The sequence below is a fragment of the Pituophis catenifer genome, unplaced genomic scaffold (assembly GCF_029215685.1).
Source record: "Pituophis catenifer annectens isolate HBS135680 unplaced genomic scaffold, rPitCat1.0.hap2 SCAF_10, whole genome shotgun sequence".
Classification (NCBI taxonomy): Eukaryota; Metazoa; Chordata; class Lepidosauria; order Squamata; family Colubridae; genus Pituophis; species Pituophis catenifer.
This window is the reverse complement of record NW_027256890.1, coordinates 9,068,843-9,086,572: the sequence shown is the minus strand read 5'-3', so window position 1 is coordinate 9,086,572 and position 17,730 is coordinate 9,068,843. Positions and strand designations below refer to the sequence as shown.

General features: G+C 44.0%; 1 protein-coding gene across 1 annotated transcript in view; it reads left to right on the top strand.

The window, feature by feature from the left end:
- The window catches only part of LOC139322281 (septin-2), a 55,613-nt gene extending 42,062 nt beyond the window's left edge, over positions 1-13,551 (top strand). The window contains exons 12-13 of the mRNA XM_070951332.1: positions 3,387-3,479; positions 13,064-13,551. Of these exons, the coding sequence (XP_070807433.1) occupies positions 3,387-3,455 (69 nt within the window). The 3' untranslated portion in view covers positions 3,456-3,479; positions 13,064-13,551. The remainder of the gene's footprint in view (positions 1-3,386; positions 3,480-13,063) is intronic.
- Positions 13,552-17,730: the final 4,179 nt, after the last annotated feature.

Here is a 17,730-nt window from a genome sequence, read left to right as displayed (position 1 = left end):
CCTGGCCCTAAGTCATGGAGCGCTTTAAAGATGAGAATCAATACCTTAAAGCGCACCCGGAAGACCACCGGGAGCCAATGCAGCTCGCGCAGGAGAGGTGTTACATGGGAGCGCCACGTCGCTCCCATAACCACCCGCGCGGCCGCATTCTGGACGAGCTGGAGCCTCCGGGTGCAGAATGTTTTGATTGAAGTTTTGCCCACAATCTGATGTCTTTTCTTGCCACCGTTGCTAAGTGAATCGCTGCAGTTGTTCAGTTAGCAAGACGGCTGTTAAGTGAATCTGGCTTCTCCGTTGATTTTGCTTGTTGCAAAAGGGGAAATCACATTGATCCTGGGAACCCTGCAGCTGTCTTGCATACGAACCAGTTGCCAAGCGTCTGGATGATGCGAGAGTTATAAAGCCACAAGAGAGCAGGATGTTGTACAAAGTTGGTGGCTGCTAAAATCCCTGGGCCTCTTAAATATGTAGAGAATGCAGGAATTTGGAGAAGATAGTGCTGATGATAATGAATAAACCAGAAAGTGAAGTAGGAACGAGAATAGAGATGTTTAATCTGTGCTGAAATTACTGTTCATGCTTGGATATAGCCCTTAGATCAGGGGTCAGTAACCTGTGGCTCTGGAGCCACATGTGGCTCTTTCATCTCTCTGCTGCGGCTCCTCATCGCCGGTCGGCTCTACAATTGATAGGGCTTTCAGTTAGGACAGGTAGAGGGAAAAGGATGCTGCGCTAGGAGGAGACTACGGTGGGGGAACCAGACTTCTGGTCGGCTCCAGAATTGAACCGGGGTGGGGGGGGAGGGACGGCTTCTGGTTATGACCTTTGTGGCTCTTTGAGTGTTTAAGGTTGCCGACCCCTGCCTTAGACTTATATACCGCTTCAAAGTGCTTTACGGCGCTCTCTAAGCGGTTTATAGAGTCAGCCTCTTGCCCCCAACAATCTGGCTCCTCATTTTACCAACCTCAGAAGGATGTCTAGTCTGATGAAGAGAAGAACTCGGGGTGACAGGAAAGCAGTCTTCCAATATCTCAGGGGCTGCCCCAAAGAAGAGGGAGTCAAGCTATTCTCCAAAGCACCTGAAGGCAGGACAAGAAGCAATGGATGGAAACTAACCAAGGAGAGAAGCAACTTAGAACTAAGGAGAAATTTCCTGACAATGAGAACAATTAATCAGTGGAACGATTTGCCTCCAGAAGATGTGAATGCTCCAACACTGGAAGTTTTTAAGAAGAGATTGGATAACATTTGTCTGAAGTTGCGTAGGATTTCCTGCCTAAGCAGGGGGTTGGACTAGAAGACCTCCAAGGTCCCTTCCAACTCTGTTATTCTATTCTATATGGAAGGCTTGAGCTGGTGAGACTCAAAATATATTCCCATTTACGAAGCCACTAGGAAATAGATTTTTTTTTAAATGTTTTTATAGTAACACAGACATGCTCTCGGCTGAATTCTTCGTCGTCCCTCCACCCCCTTCCTGCCGCGGTTATTTTTATTAAAAAATTCTTCTAGTCTTTTCTTGTTCGGCTTTTACCGTAAATGCCAGAATGGACGGGAAAAAAGAAAAATTGCAGTCCATAAATAGCATGGAGTGAGCAGTGGGTCATACTTGAAAAATGTGGCTTCTGCAATACCCAAAGAGGTCCCACGGGAGAAAATGATTCCCACGGGAGAATCGAAGAAAATAATAATTGCAACCAGCCTGTATGTTTTGGCCGTATGCCTCCAGATTAGTGGCTAGTTAAAACATACCTTGAATACCAAACAGCCTGTTAACAGCATCGTGGGAACGTCTTCCCTGTTATTGGTGGTTTTCTGAATGGGAATTCTTGGGTTCTTCACTCTGTAGAATCCAGTGGATTGAGGGGTGAAATTCAGCAGGTTCTGACAGGTTCTGGCGAACCGATAGCGGACATTTTGAGTAGTTCGGAGAACCGGCAAATACTACCTCTGGCTGGCCCCGGAGTGGGGAGGGAATGGGGATTTTGCAGTATCCTTCCTCCAGGAGTGGGAAGGAAATGCGGATTTTGCAGTATCCTTCCCCCGGGAGTGGGGTGGGAATGGAGATTTTGCAGTATCTTTCCCCCAGGAGTGGGGAGGAATGGGGATTTTAAAGTATCCTTCCCCCGGGAGTGGGGAGGGAATGGGGATTTTGCAGTATCCTTCCCCCGGGAGTGGGGTGGGAATGGAGATTTTGCAGTATCTTTCCCCCGGGAGTGGGGAGGGAATGGAGATTTTGCAGTATCCTTCCCCTGCCACGCCCACCAAGCCACACCCACAGAACCGGTAGTAAAAAAATTTGAATTTCACCATGGAGTGGATTTTTTTTTAAATACAGGTAGTCCTCAACTTAGGACCATAACGGAACCCAGAATTTTACTTGTAAGTCGTTGCGGCCGTAAGTCGATTTGTCATCACGTGACAAATTCAATGTTGTAACCATTTTGATAATGGTCATTAAGTAAGTCGCCACGGGCATGAACTCTGTAGAGCTTGCTTAGAGAGGGCTGTAAAGCACTGTGAAGCGCTATATAAGTCTATTGGCTATTGCTATTAAGCAATTCACATGGTCAATAAGTCCAAATCGATTTTATCCAATGGGCACTTTTTGGCCAAAAACATAGTAAAATGTGATCAAGTGATCCCAGGACCGTAGGGGGTGATGTGGCATTCGTAACTTTGAGGATCGGTCATAAGTAATATTTTCAAGTCCCTTTGTAACGGTCGTTAAGTAACTGGTTTTAAGTCAAGGATTATAATGCATTAACATTTTCATATTGCATTGCATTGCCTTACATCACATTTACTCCCTGGGGCGCAGTGGTTAGAATGCAGTATTGCAAGCTAACTCTGCCCACTGCCAGGAGTTCGACCCTGACTGGCTCAAGGCTGACTCAGCCTTCCATCCTTCCGAGGTGGGTAAAATGAGGACCCAGATTGTTGGGGGCAAGAGGCTGACACTGTAAACCGCTTAGAGAGGGCGGGGAAACACTGTGAAGTGGTATATAAGTAAGTGCTATTGCTATTGCTATGTCATTCCTTCCTTCCTTCCTTCCTTCCTTCCTTCCTTCCTTCCTTCCTTCCTTTCATCCATCCATCCATCCATCCATCCATCCATCCATCCATGGTACACAGTGGTTAGAATGCAGTATTGCAGGCTAACTCTGCTGACTGCCAGGAGTTCAATCCTGACTGGCTCACAGTTGACTCAGCCTTCCATCCTTCTGAGGTCGCTAAAATGAGGACCCAGATTGTTGGCGTTTGCAAGATGCTGACTCTGTAAACCACTTAGAGAGGGCTGGAAAGCATCGTGAAGCGGTATATAAGTCTAAGGGCTATTGCTAATTGGGCGCACCGCATTTTCTCTCTTTTTCTTCCCCATCCAGTTGCGTCGTATGCAGGAGATGATCGCCCAAATGCAAGCCCAGATGAGGATGAAACCTGCGGACGAGTAAGGAGGTATCCTAAGACTTTTGACGGTAAGCACGGCTTTATATTCCCACGCTTCAGAGATGCACACCGGTTTATTTTCTTGGGAGTTGATGCAGAGACGAACAGAGATCAGGTTCCCATCCCTCGAAGTACGGAGAGCAACAGCCGTCAGCAAGGGAGGCTGAGGGTAGCCGAATAACCCCCTGATGGGTGAGATCAAAGGTCTCATCAACCCTTTGCACAGCAGTCGAAGAATCTGCTGGGAATCAGAATACAAATACCTGATTGTACACGGTACACAAAAGATGCCGAGACCCTAGAAATGAGTGCAAGAGAAGAGCCACAAAGATGATGGAGGGTCTGGAGGCTAAACTGTACGATGAACAGTTGAGGGAGCTAGGTATGTCTAGCCCCGTGATGACGAACCTATGGCACACGTGCCCAAAGTGGCGCACGGAGCCATGTCGCCTGGCTGTTGTGACCTAGGCTTACTGAGTCATTACAATACACAATTAGTCCCAAAAAAAACTATTTTGTTGTAACAGCTGAGAATTACTTTCATTCCCAGCTGAGTCCCAATTAGTTGCAACAGAAGTCCTTCGGAAGAAGTCCTTCGGGATAATCACTAACCTTTGTTGTCTTTGACACCCTGCCAAAGGCCTAACTTGGCAAAGCCCCATGGAGTTCAGAAACAAATAAGAGACGCCGACTGGAAACAGAGCTAGCAACATTGCTTTCCTGCAAAAGGCCCAAGTGCCTTTGTTTCTCTTTTAAGCCTTATGGGAGGGGCCAATCATCTCCTGGCCTTACTCCCGAGTTGTCCCTTTTGCTTTAGCTGCTCTTGCCTTCTGACAGCTCTGCATATGTGTGCACTTGGAACAGGCTCCTCCTGTTCCTCTGCCTCTCTGCTGTCTTATCGGGGGGTTCTGGAGTCCGCGCATCACTCCCCGATGTCCCTGGCTCCATCTCTGCCCCCGATACAGAGCCCTCATCCGGGCCTTCCCCAGCCTCCAGGACTGGCCCATGTTCCTCCCCAGCCTCCTCACTGTCCAACTCCGCTGCCAGCTCTGCAGGCTGCTGGCGGACCACAACACTGGCATGCGTGGCGTCTCCTGTTCCTTCTCTGGGTTTCTGGCACACATGCGCGTGCGACGATCAGCTGGCCTTTTTACATGCGGCAGTGCTGGAAACTAGAAAAGCTGGTCTTCCGTTTTCCTGCGTGAGCATGTACGCCAGCCAGCTGATCGTCAGGCGCGCATGCGTGCCAGAAACCCAGAAGAGTAGCTGGCTGAAACCGGAAGTATAGTAGTTGAAACCGGAAGTTCAGTAGTTGAAACCGGAAGTTCAGTAGTTGAAACCGGAAGTTCATTTTCGGGTGGGCGCATGCACCCTGGGCAGCTCCTCTTCCGGTCTACGGCCCAGAGGGCAGGGTAAGAAGTAACAGATGGAAGATTATCAAAGAGAGATCCATCCTAGAATTAAGGAGAAATTTCCCCGACAGTGAGAACAATTCACCAGTGGAATAGCTTGCCTCCTGAAGCTGTGGGCGCTCCATCACTGGAGGTTTTCAAGAAAAGGCTGGACAACCATTTGAGTGTGAGATGGTATAAGGACGATAGGAGCCGTCTTGGCACAGTGGTTAGAATGCAGTATTGCAAGCTAATTCTGCTGACTGCCTGCTGCCAGCAGTTCGAGTCTCACCGGCTCAAGGTTGACTCAGGCTTCCATCCTTCCGAGGTCAATAAAATGAGGACCCAGATTGTTGGGGGGGCAAGAGGCAGACTCTATAAACCGCTTAAGGGACGCGGTGGCTCAGTGGCTAAGACGCTGAGCTTGTCGATCGAAAGGTCGGCAATTCAGCGGTTCGAATCCCTGGTGCCACGTAACGGGGTGAGCTCCCGTGATTTGTCCCAGCTTCTGCCAACCTAACAGTTCGAAAGCACATAAAAAAAAAATACAACTAGAAAAATAGGGACCCCCTTTGGTGGGAAGGGAACAGCGTTCCGTGTGCCTTTGGCGTTGAGTCATGCCGGCCACATGATCGCGGAGATGTCTTCGGACAGCGCTGGCTCTTCGGCTTTGAAACGGAGATGAGCACTGCCCCCTAGAGTCAGGAACGACTAGCACATATGTGCTCACCTTTACTTTTACCTTTTAGTAGGTTGGGTGCTGTTTAAATGGTCAATTTTGAGCACCAGCTGTGTTTTGCTGACCTGTTAAAATGTTAAAACCTTAAAACAACGTGACTTGTATTCTTCCTACCTTAAGGCTTTGTAACATTTTCCACATGGAAGGAAGTTTATTTATTTTTTTATTTCGTTGCTTTTTTGCTTTCCTTGTTTGAAGTAAATACAAACCCAAAATATTTGTGTGGTTGGGAGAACGTAACATTGATGTCAAGCATTTCCCGCAACTTGGAAAGTTATTGCAACGATTGAAGTTTAAAAGCTTAGATTTTTCTTCCGATGATTTTATTCCAGTCATTATGGCATCTGCACAACTTATTCAGGAGCAGAGGTACAGGATTCCCTGGAACTAATAACTGGGGTTTATACATTTCTTTTAACCATGTTGCTTTTTAACATAGTTTGCTGACTTAGCCGCCCCAATGGTGGATGGAACCAACATGCTGACCAGAACCAAGAAACATCCCTTATCATGTCTTTTATTTTCATAAAGATTGTATAAAAATATAATATAAATCATGAATAAAAATAAAGATAGCAGGGAAATGGAAAAGGGAAAGAAAGGAAAAGAAGGAAAGGAAGGTGAAAGAAAAGAAAAAAGAGAAAAAGAAAGAAAGAAAGAAAGAAAGAAAGAAAGACAAATAGAGAAAGAAAGAGAAAGAAAGAAAGAGAAAAAGAAAGAGAGGAAAAAAGGAAGGAACTATAAGATAAAGAGAAGAAAGAAAGAGTTGACTTCTAACTTTTTTCAGCGCAGTAGAATAAAAAAATAAAATTATAGCCTCAACTTTTTACTTTTACATACTTGGTAAACCCTAGCCTTTCTATAACCACAAACTAATCAGCAGATCCCCGAGTCAAGATTTCATTTTTGTTTTCTGCCTTGAGCACAAAGTCTAGAAATGGTTTCCAAGGAGAAGCCAAACTCAATATATCCTGTAACATTCATTTTTACGTCCGAAGATAATAGATTAGAGTCAGAATCAGAATAGAGTTGGAAGGAACCTTGGAGGTCTTCTACTCCAGCCCCCTCTTCAAGCAGGAGATCCTATACAATTTCAAACAAGTGACTATCCTGTCTCTTCTTAAAAACTTCCAGTGATGGGGCACCCACAACTTCCTGGTGGCAAGCTGTTCCACTGGTTAATTGTCCTCACTGTTAGGAAGTTTCCCCTTAATTCCCCTTAATTGCTTCTCTCCGTGAACCTCGACACCAAACAGCCAGGATGGAGAAGACGACTTTCGGCTTTCGATTGGGAGACTTTTGGCTTCAACCAAAATGGGAACAGGTTTCCCCCCCACCCACCCTCCATGCCAGAGGTGGGGTTTCAGCAGGTTCTGACCAGTTCTGGAGAACCGGTAGCAGAAATTTTGTGTAGTTCAGAGAACCGGTAGTAAAAATTCTAACTGGCCCCGCCCCCATCTATTCTCTGCCTCCCGAGTCCCAGCTGATTGGGAGGAAGTGGGGATTTTGCAGTATCCTTCCCCTGCCATGCCCACCAAGCCATGCCCACCAAGCCATGCCATGCCATGCCACGCCTACCAAGCCACGCCCACAGAACCGGTAGTAAAAAAAAATTGAAACCCACCACTGCTCCACGCCCTGGAAGAATAGAAAATTAAAATTTGGGAAAGCAAGCTCCTCCCCCCACTTATAGCTCCTCCCCCACTTATAGCTCCTCCCAGGAAGTTGTTGCCGATTGGCTGGCCGTCCATTTCAAATCGTTGATGGGCAGAAGCATTCTGAAAGAGGCCATTGAATCTTCATTTTGCTTCCTGAAGAGGCCTGTTTCCTAACAGAGAGAGAAAGAGGGAGGGACGGAGGGTGGGAGCGAGGGAGGGAGGGAGGGAGGGAGGGAGGAAGGAAGGAAGGAAGAAAGAAAGAAAGAAAGAAAGAAAGAAAGAAAGAAAGAAAGAAAGAAAGAAAGAAAGAAAGAAAGAAAGAAAGAAAGAAAAACAACCCTGCTTTTCCAAAAACAGATTTTTGGAAACCGGTTTCATATAACCGTTCCCAGTCTAGACACAGCAATGAGCCAGAATTCTGTGGGATCCACATTTTTGGGGAATGAGATATCCACATGGTCTGGGTTCCCCCCGCCCCCCCCCACCGGCTCAGCTGCTCCTGCAAAAAACAAAACAAGGAAGAAAAGAAAATTGTTCAGTCGCTTCTTAAAACTTCATAACTGGAGCGATCGGAATGGAAACTTTTCCTGGGAAAGAGGAAGTGTCATAACTAAACTTGGCTTGAGTCAGCGTCAAAGAGGGCAGCCAAGTTTTCCCGCATGGTTGCAGCCAGGAAGGGGTATCTGTCCGCTGCTGGGAGAGCGAGGGAATAGCCCAATTTTGTTGGCTACAAAAATTGGAAATAATAGGGTTTCTTTAAAAAAAAAAAAAAAGCAGGAGCTTTCAATAGGCAACGGAATTTATTGCATCGATTCCCTACTTCTGATTCCAGAACAACTTCTATTGCAAAGCTACCCCTGTTTCCCCCAAAATAAGACCTCCCCTGATAATAAGCCCAATCGGGCTTTCGAGCGCATGGCAATAAGGCCAAGCGCTTATTTCAGGGTTCAAAAAAAATAAAATAAAACAGGGTCTTATTTCGGGGAAACACGGTACACAGATGAATCTTGCAAGTTTTAAAATTTCAGGTGGTCCTCAACATACGACCACAATTGGGCCACAATTGCAACTGTCATAAGTATGAACCAGTTGGCAGGCATCTGAATTCTGGTCCCGTGACCGTGGTCGTAAGAGTGAAAAAATGTCATAAGTCGCTTTTTTCAGTGCTGCTCTTAAGTTTGAAAAGTCACTAAATGTTGTAAGTCGAGGACTACCTGTACTTTGTGTCTCTCCCCCCCCCCATATCTCTTTTACAACTTGAGAAACAAGGGAGGGTCTCTTCTGAGCCTCTTGTCCTACTCACTGTCCAGCTGCTGGATAAGAGGTCCATTATCTAATCATTCCCTAGACAGCATCTCATCTCTCCGTCTCCCAAAGTCTTTCCTACATATCATTACAGCCCTCTCCTTTACAGTCCCAGAAACTATGGAGGGTCCCTTCTTGAGTCTCTTTCCCCACCCATTAGGAAGCTGAGGGCTATGCTGTCCATTATCTAATTCCCTAAGCAGCATCTCATCTCCCCGTCTCCCAAAGTTTTTCCCACACACCATTACAGCCATATCCTTTACAGCCAAAGAAACTAGGGAGGGTCCCTTCTTGAGTCTCTTTCCCCACCCATTATGCAGCTGTGGGCTATGCCGGCTCTTATCGGATTGCTCCCTAGGCAGCCTCTCTCCTCTCCTTTTCTGCCCCAACTCCCAAGGTCTTTCCCACATACCACTATAGCCGTCTCCTTTGCAGCCTGATAAACTAGGGAGGGTCCCTTCTTGAGTCTCTTTCTCCGCCCATTAGGAAGCTGAGGGTTATGCTGTCCATTATCTAATCATTCCCTAGGCAGCATCTCATCTCCCTGGCTGCCAAGGTTTTTCCCACATACCATTATGGCCTTCTCCTTTACATTCCCAGAAACTAGGGAGGGTCCCTTCTGAGCATCTTTCTCCACCCATTATGCAGCTATGGACTGTGCCATCTCTTATCAGTTTGTCTCCCAAGTTTTTTTTCCCTAACCATGCCATTCCATTAGCCTTGGAAGTTCTTGTAGGAATTAAATGGGAGGAGGTATATTAACCAGGCTGCCCTGGGCTGCCAGAAAGAAGAACAGACCAGAAACGCAACAACACGGAAAGTTCTTTATGCCTAATTTGTCTGTGATAGCAGATTTTTTTTGTAAAGGAGTCTCGCATTCTTTCTCCACCCTTTTGCTTAAGATTGCAAAAATCTGACCAAGGTTTATCTTTCCCCCCATGGATCACAGCTTCTGAATCTGCCAGAGTTGCAGAAATAGCTCCTAAAAATGATGGGATGTCATTTTTTTGTTTTGCTTTCTGGAAAGAGAGGAACACGTCCCATAAATCCTGATTTTTCCAAAAAACGCCAAAAAAAAAAAAAAAAGAATTTAAAGGAGACTAGTCCTTTAAATTCCCTTTATCTTCAGTTTGTTACAGATAACATCTGGAGCAGCTCTGGAGTGTAAGTCATTTTTAAATCCCTCCAGATGCTTAATAACTCATTTATTTCGCTTAGGCTTAATCGCGGAAGAACATTTTAAAACGAGGAAAAAGAAAGATGGGGAAGGAAGCCTTCTTGAAAAAACGTTTACATAATTTTCCTCTGTTATCTCAAGTTGCTTTTTTGCAAATGCCTTTGGTCTGGTTCCTGCCAAGCATATTTTTGCAAAAGGTTGAAAAATAACCCTCCGTTCCTTGCGATAATGGATATGTGGGGTTTTTAAAATCGGTCTGGCATCGCCATAGCAATCAGACTTCCATCGTGGTCTGATGGTGCCAAAGTGAGGTGATGAGGGACATCATCTGGGGGAGAAGGTTGCAAAATGAGCCCATGTCTTCTTTTAGGTTGGATGTTGGAAACTTAATCAGGAGTTCAGACCAGTGTCTAAACCGGAGTAACCATCACACTGGAAGTTTCCAGTAACCATGGTTAATGGTGGTTTAGTGAATTGCCCTACTGTTTGAGTAGATCCTTGTGAGTCATGTTGGCTTATCACTTTCTCTGTGTGAGCTGAGATCCCTTCCCTTTCCCTTTTCTCCTTTCCTTTCTCTCTTCCTTTCCTTTCCCTTTCCCTCTTCCTTTCCTTTCTCTCTTCCTTTCCCTCTTCTTTCCTTTCCTTTCCTTTTTCTTTTCCTTTTCCCTGTTCCTTTCCTTTCCCTCTTTCTTTCCTTTCCTTTTTCTTTTCCTTTCTTTTCCTTTCCCTCTTCCTTTCCTTTCCTTTCCCTCTTTCTTTCCTTTCCTTTTTCTTTTCCTTTCTTTTCCTTTCCCTCTTCCTTTCCTTCCCCTCTTCCTTTCTCTCTTCCTTTCCTTTCCTTTCCTTTCCCTTTCTTTTCTTTCCTTTTTCTTTCCTTTCTTTCCTCTCCCTCTTCCTTTCCTTCCCCTCTTCCTTTCTCTCTTCCTTTCCTTTCCCCTTTCCTTTCCTTTCCTTTCCTTTCCTTTCCTTTCCCTCTTCCTTTCCTTTCCCTCTTCCTTTCCCTCTTCCTTTCCTTTCCTTTCCTTATTTCCTTTCCTTCTCTATTTCCTTTCCTCCCTTTCCTTTTTCTCTTTCCATTCATTTCCTCTCTGTTTCCTTTCTCCTTTCCTCTCCTTTCCTTTCCCCTTTCCTTTTCCTTTCTCTTCCTTTCCCTCTTCCTTTCTCACTTCCTTTCCTTTCTCTCTTCCTTTCCTTTCCTTTCCCTTTCCTCATTTCTTTTCATTTCTCCTTTCTTTTCCCCTCCCCTCCCCTAACTCTGATCCAAAGCGGAGGACATCCTTCACTTGAATTATTAGACCCAAGATAACCATTTGCTAGAAAAACCTTCACTGCCTCACCCTCGCCTGTGCGATAGCCACATCCCTGCTCTGCAAGCAGCACAATAGATCTTGTGCAAACCTCTTACATGTTAACTGCTGAATTTTTAATAGGCCTACGGCGTTTAAAACCTGCCGTTTTGGACTGTGATCTGTGTGAGCATCAAGCCACAGTAGTCCTGTCACTTCACAGGTGTCTTATTTACTTCTTGGCACTTCCTTTCTCCGTTCAGGTAGCCTTTCTGAATTTCGTCTTTCTCCCCCATGCCTTCGCTCGTCCACTTCCAGTTTTTCTGATCTGGCTGGAAACCTCCAAAATTACACACTTTATAAATGGACCCTGGCAAAAAAACTCACACAGACCACAATAGCGGTCTCTCTCTCTCTCATGCCCTCAGTTGAACCCGGCCTTGCCTATGTGCCTCAAGGCAGGCAAACTGTTTTGATATTCGTAAAATCCCTGCCGTGTGTGTGTGTGTGTGCGAAGAAGGCAGTGCTTAATTTAAAAGCACAGGAATTGTTTATTAGGCAAAAAAAGGGTTTTTTTAAAAAAATTCTGCCGAGCATTTAAAAGGTAAGACAATGCAACAAAATCTTTTTATTTCCAGCCCAGCAAAAAAAAAAAAAAAAAAGGGAGCTACCATAACAGGGAGTCCTCTGCTTACGGCCACCATTGAGCCCCAATATTTCTGCTGTCAAAAGAGAGTTTCGCCCCATTTTACGGCCTTCCTTTGCCACCGCTGTTAAGCGAATCACCGCGGCGGTTAAATTTATTTATTTATTTATTTATTTATTTATTTATTAAATTTTTATACCGCCCCCTCTCCCGAAGGACTCGGGGCGGTGAACAGCCAGAATTAAAAACACACAATACAAATATTAAAATACATTAAAACGAAATTAAATTATCTTTGGCTTCTCCAATTCAAAACCCCTTACCCATAAAATTCCCCAATTAAAAATTTTTTAACCCAGCCCGGCTTGCTGAAATAAAAAAGTCTTCAGGGCCCGGCGGAAGGTCCGGAGGTCCGGGATTAGTCGTATCCCTGGGGGTAGCTCGTTCCATCCGCCCCCACAGAGAAGGGTCTTCCCCGGGGGGTCGCCAGCCGACATAAGTTGACTAACACGGTTGTTGAGTGAATCTGGCTCCCCCCCTCTTTGACTTTGCTTCTCAGGTGGTGTTCTGCCCCAGCTATGGATCCTAAAGAACACAGCACACACAAAATTTGTACAAAACTTAATTTACTAAAATAACTCAGTCTTTTTCAAAACAAAGGCTGTTAATAAACTTTCTTAACAGCCTACAATAAATCCAAAGATAAAGTAATCACAATCTTACGAAGGTTGGCAGAAAGCCCAGAAGCAATTTGCAGAGAATCCAGATGCGAAGGAGAGTGAACTAAAGTTGTTCCCTGCAAATTGCTTCAGTCGGCGTTCCTCCTTAAATAGGCTAAGGGAGTGGCCAATTAGCCCCAAGCCTTTCTCTTGAGGAGACCTCCTCCTGAGGAGCCACTCCTGCCTTTTGGCAGCTCTACGCGCTCGTGCATCGAGAAGAGGCTCCTCCCCTTCTTCCTCTTCACTTATGGGAGGTTCTGAAGGCCCTGGCTGAATCCCTGCCTCTGGCACCACATCTTCTCCAGCCTCCTCATTGTCTGACTCGAGTGCCAGCTGCATAGGCTGCTGGTGCAGCACCACACCAGCCTCCTCGCTCTCAGAATCAGCTACAATCAGCACAGGCCGCTGACGGGCCACAACAGGTGGTCGCAAAAAATGGATCACATGACACACACATACACCCAAGATGCCGCAACAGTCATAAGTACCTGCCAGTTGCCAAGCATCTGAATTTTGATCGCCTGAGCGTAGGGATGATGCTGCCACGGACGGGAGCGTGAAAACCGGTCATAAGGTTCCTTTTTTTTCCAGTGCCGTTGTCCCTTTGGTTACTAAATGAGGGGGTCGTAAGTCGAGGACTATCTGTACGCCAGCCATCCTTCTAAACTCTTGCCTTGTGCTTTTCCTTGCAGCGGGGACTCGATGGTCTTAAGGCAAAGGGGCCATGAATTGAAATTGAATTTCAATGATGACACTAATGGATTGGAGAGGTTCATGCTTGGATGCCGGACCAGGATATATGACCCAGTGCAGCTAAAAAAAAACCCCTTGAAGTTCACATTGGAAAATCGAACCCACCTATCTCCGTATACGTATAATAACATCGCTTATATCTACTTTCGCGTCTTGCTATGCATGAATGTAGCATCACAATATGGCACCTATTATTTTTGCTCCCTCCTTTGCATCCTTCGATGTGTGTCTCTTGCGTTGTTTAAAACCCCCAATTTAACATGGCACGTTTATATCTGCTAAACTTTATAGAAGCAGGACTTATTCCGTTTTTCTCTTCTGCCCCGGTGGCTCTGGATACGTTTCTTTCTTTCTTTTTTTCATTAAGCAAATTCCTGAATCTTTACTCCTAAACGTGCCCTGTCGGGATTATATTTTAGTTAAGACTTGCCCGATTCTTCAGAACCTTGTGAGCTGTATATATACGTTTATTTGCAGCCCCTAGGTGAGTTTATAGCATTCTTCTCTCTGCTTCGTAAAAAAAAAAATTTGCAGGTCACATGGGATCAAATTCTCATATGTATGTAAAGAAAGAAGCAGACATTCTGCGAGCTCCATAACTTAAAATTTTAAGTTCCGAAGCTCGCAGAATGTCTGCTTCTTTCTTTACTTAATATACCTGGAACTCGTACGGTACAGAACATATAACTTGCCAAGGATGTGAAAAATTAGGGGAGTTTCACCCACAATGCCTTAAAAAATCATGGGTAGAACGTTACACACCCATCTTTTCTAAAAGAGATTTCTAAATTTCTTTCTTAAAAAAATCGGTCATGGGGTTTTTTGGGGGGGATATGAGGTTCTCACCACGTTTTCTATCCAATTTAAGCTCTGCTCAGTTGAGAGAACAATGATATAAATCCTCAAAGGGTTTGGTAGGCATCATGACACTAATTTTCTGGACCTTTTTTTTGTAATAAACGGAATCAAACTGACAAAATTGTGTGGGTTTTCCTGTCTGGTTTTTTTTTTGGGGGGGGGGTGTATGGGAGAACTTGTGGGCGAAATCTCTAGAGTCATGATGGCAAACCTATGGCATGCGTGCCAGAGGTGGCACGGAGAGCCGTCTCTGTGGGCACATGAGCCATCGTCAACTACTCTTCTGGTTTCTGATGCGCCAGCCAGCTGGTCTTCGCGGGCACTGGAGTGCAGAAAAACGGCCTGAAAACGGCTTGAAAAATGGTAAAACCAGCCAAAAAACCAGGCTGTTTTTCAGATCGTTTTTTGGTCATTTTCGGGCTGTTTTTTGGTCGTTTTCGGGCCATTTTTTGGGCTGTTTTTTGGTTGTTTTCGGGCCATTTTTCGGGCCATTTTTTGGTTGTTTTCGGGCCATTTTTTGAGTCGTTTTTTTGGTCATTTTCAGGCCAGAGTACGCATGCACGCTGGCCAGCTGGTCTTAGGTTTCTGGCGCACACACATGGACGTGCGTTCTGGTTTGGGCACTCAGTGCCGAAAACATTCACCATCACTACCCTAGAGCTTTGAACAACGGTGGGAAGGTAAGTAGATGGAAGTGTCTTTTCTTGAAATCCATTGGAATTTTGGAAAAAGAAATCGGGACCCAAAAAATGAAAGTTGGAAGGGGCCTTGGAGGTCATCTAATCCAGCCGCCTGCTCAAGCAAGAGACACTATTCCATTCTGGACAAATCTCTTCTGGAAAACCTCCAGTGAAGGAGCACCCACAACTTCCCACAATCAGAACTTCCGTCGCATCCCATGTCATGACCTTGATAGGTTTATACCTTTTTCCCCACTTAAGCAGATTTTCCTGAATGTGCCCTATCACAACTATATTCAGTTAGGCTTGCCAAATTCGATGCAGAAAAAAGCCATTAAAATCATGAATGCGGTCACGACTTGCCACCAAATGTCCGGTTCAGTTATGGTCATAAGTTGAGGACTACCTGAATTTTTTTAAGGCTGGCTGGGCACATCTGGATTATTTGGAGCGCATGGATAAAACTGATGCACAAGTGGCTTCTTCAGATGTTACGTTGGTGGACGTGGCAAATCGACCAATATCCATGTTTGAGCTGGAAATAATTGCAGCTGTCGGCTAAATGGAGAATAGGTGGAATAACCTTACAGTAACCTACTCATTTAATTTTGTTGTACGAGGTGCAATGACAATAAAGAAAAGCAAAAAGTAAAATTTGATTTTAATTTGATGCCATCTTCAGTGTACATTATACATAAAAAATATTTTTTTATTTTAATTAGACATGGGCCAAATTATTTAATATTTCTTAAATTGTTTTTAAATTTTATATCTGTGTGTTTTATTTTGGCTGTACATCACCCTGAGTCCTTCTGGGAGAAGGGCGGTATATAAATAAAATAAAATAAAATAAAATAAAATAAAATAAAATAAAAAAATAAAATAAAATAAAATAAAATAAAATAAAATAAAATAAAATAAAATAAAATAAAATAATAAAATAAAATAAAATAAAATAAAATAAAATAATAAAATAATAAAATAAAATAAAATAAAATAAAATAAAATAAAATAATAAAATAATAAAATAATAAAATAATAAAATAATAAAATAAAATAAAATAAAATAAAATAAAATAATAAATAAACAACACCTTCACATTCTATACAATCGAATTCAAAACCCCTGATATTGCATTCATATTGCACTATACAGTAGAATTCAATATAGTTACTGCTCTGGGATAGAAGCTGTTTAACCAATGGTACATGGATTTATTGGTGCCTCTCTTAAAGCACGGGATCCAAATATCTTAAAGCATTGGACCCAAAGACATCACCCTTACAAATCAATTCAGTAAATTCCCTTACACCCAATGTATATTAACGCTCAAACATTCAGTTCAATAAGGCATTTAAATAAATGCCCAAGGATAGGACTGGGTGTCTAGACAACCATCATAATGAGACGTCTTAACCTGCAGCTGTCAGCAAAATGAAGAATAGGTGGAGTAACACAACCTTATAGTAACCTACTAATCAAATTAAAATCTCCATCACCCAGTCTTCTTCTGCCTTCTCCGGTGTGCCCTTTTTAATGGACATTTTAATGGACTTTTATCGCTACAAAGCTCTGAGTTGTCATTGTCCATTGTGGTTATTTCTTAAAGGGGGCTTGATGGACCTTCAAGGCAGAGTAGACCTTGGGTATGTGGGAGACTGAGGCCTTGTCTTATATTATGTCAGTTTCCTGGCACTCGTATACCCTCACATGCCACAGAGTGGTTGCCAGCAGGCAAGACCTGATCAAGGTTTACTTGCTTCCAGCACCAGGTGACTTTGAAAAGGTGGGTGGAATAAATCATTTGGGGGGAGGAGAAGAAGCTGTAGTAGAAGAGAATATTTGTAGCTCAGGGTTTACTTGGTGCTCTCTGAGCTTGGTTTTCTTGCTGACGTTTCGTGACCCAACTAGATAACATCATCAGTGCGAAAGGGAGTAAGGCAGGGATATCAAACTCGCAGGCCGGATGCGTTCAGGTGCTGGCCACGCCTACCCCTGGTTGACCGAAGGAAAAAAAATCATGATATGTCACGTGACAACAAAGTGAGTTTTGGCACCCCTGGAGTAGGGTGTGCAGAGGGGACGGAGGAGTAAGAAGAGAAGTGAAGGGGTCCTCGATGCTATCTGAGCTTGGTGGTTTTCTCGCAGACCTTTCATGACCCAACTAGGTAACATCATCAGTTCTAAAACAATACAACGTTGCCGGAAATGTTAGGCGTAGGAAAACAAAATGGGGACGGTTGTGCAGATGTTTTAAAAAATTGAGGTGAGACCAAGGTAGACTCTTCCTGTTTTTTAGAGGCTGGGGGCTGCAGCAAAAAAAGAACAGGAGACTGTACCCCAATCATAGCCCCCCCTCCCAAACTCCCAGAATACCCACTGGCTACCCTGCCACAAATTCTGGCTAATAGGATCACCCTAGCTGCTAAATAATAATAATAATAATAATAATAATAATAATAATAATAATAATAATAATAATAATAATAATAATAATAAACAAATATAAACATAAACATAAACATGTAACAGTGATACCCATTGTCATCGGGGCACTTGGTACCATGTCCAAGAATTTTATAAGATACATGAGCAAATTGCAATAACACCAGCGGGACTGCAAAAAACTGCACTACTCAGAACATAGTACATCTTAAGAAAGTACTTGGTTGATACCTAGGATGCTGGCAGCAACCCGTATCAACCATTAGCACCAGTAAATGGTATTTGTGATGCATTTTTGAATGTTTAGTTGACTTGAGTTTCATGTTTAATGAATAAAGATAATAATAGTAATAATAATAATAATCATCATCATCTATTGTCACTGCACAACATATGTACAATGAGATTGGTGGAGCTCCCTCAGTGCACCCCCCCCCAACACAATGTGTAACATGTTCACACTGGTGCAATAGGACTGGGTGTTTTGTTAATATGATTTATTGGGTTAGGGATTTTCTGTCTTCCCTGCGAGTTGTATTGTGTTGGGGGGGTGCACTGAGGGAGCTCCACCAATCTCATTGTACATACCTTGTGCAGTGACAACAAAGGTGGTGGCTATTAC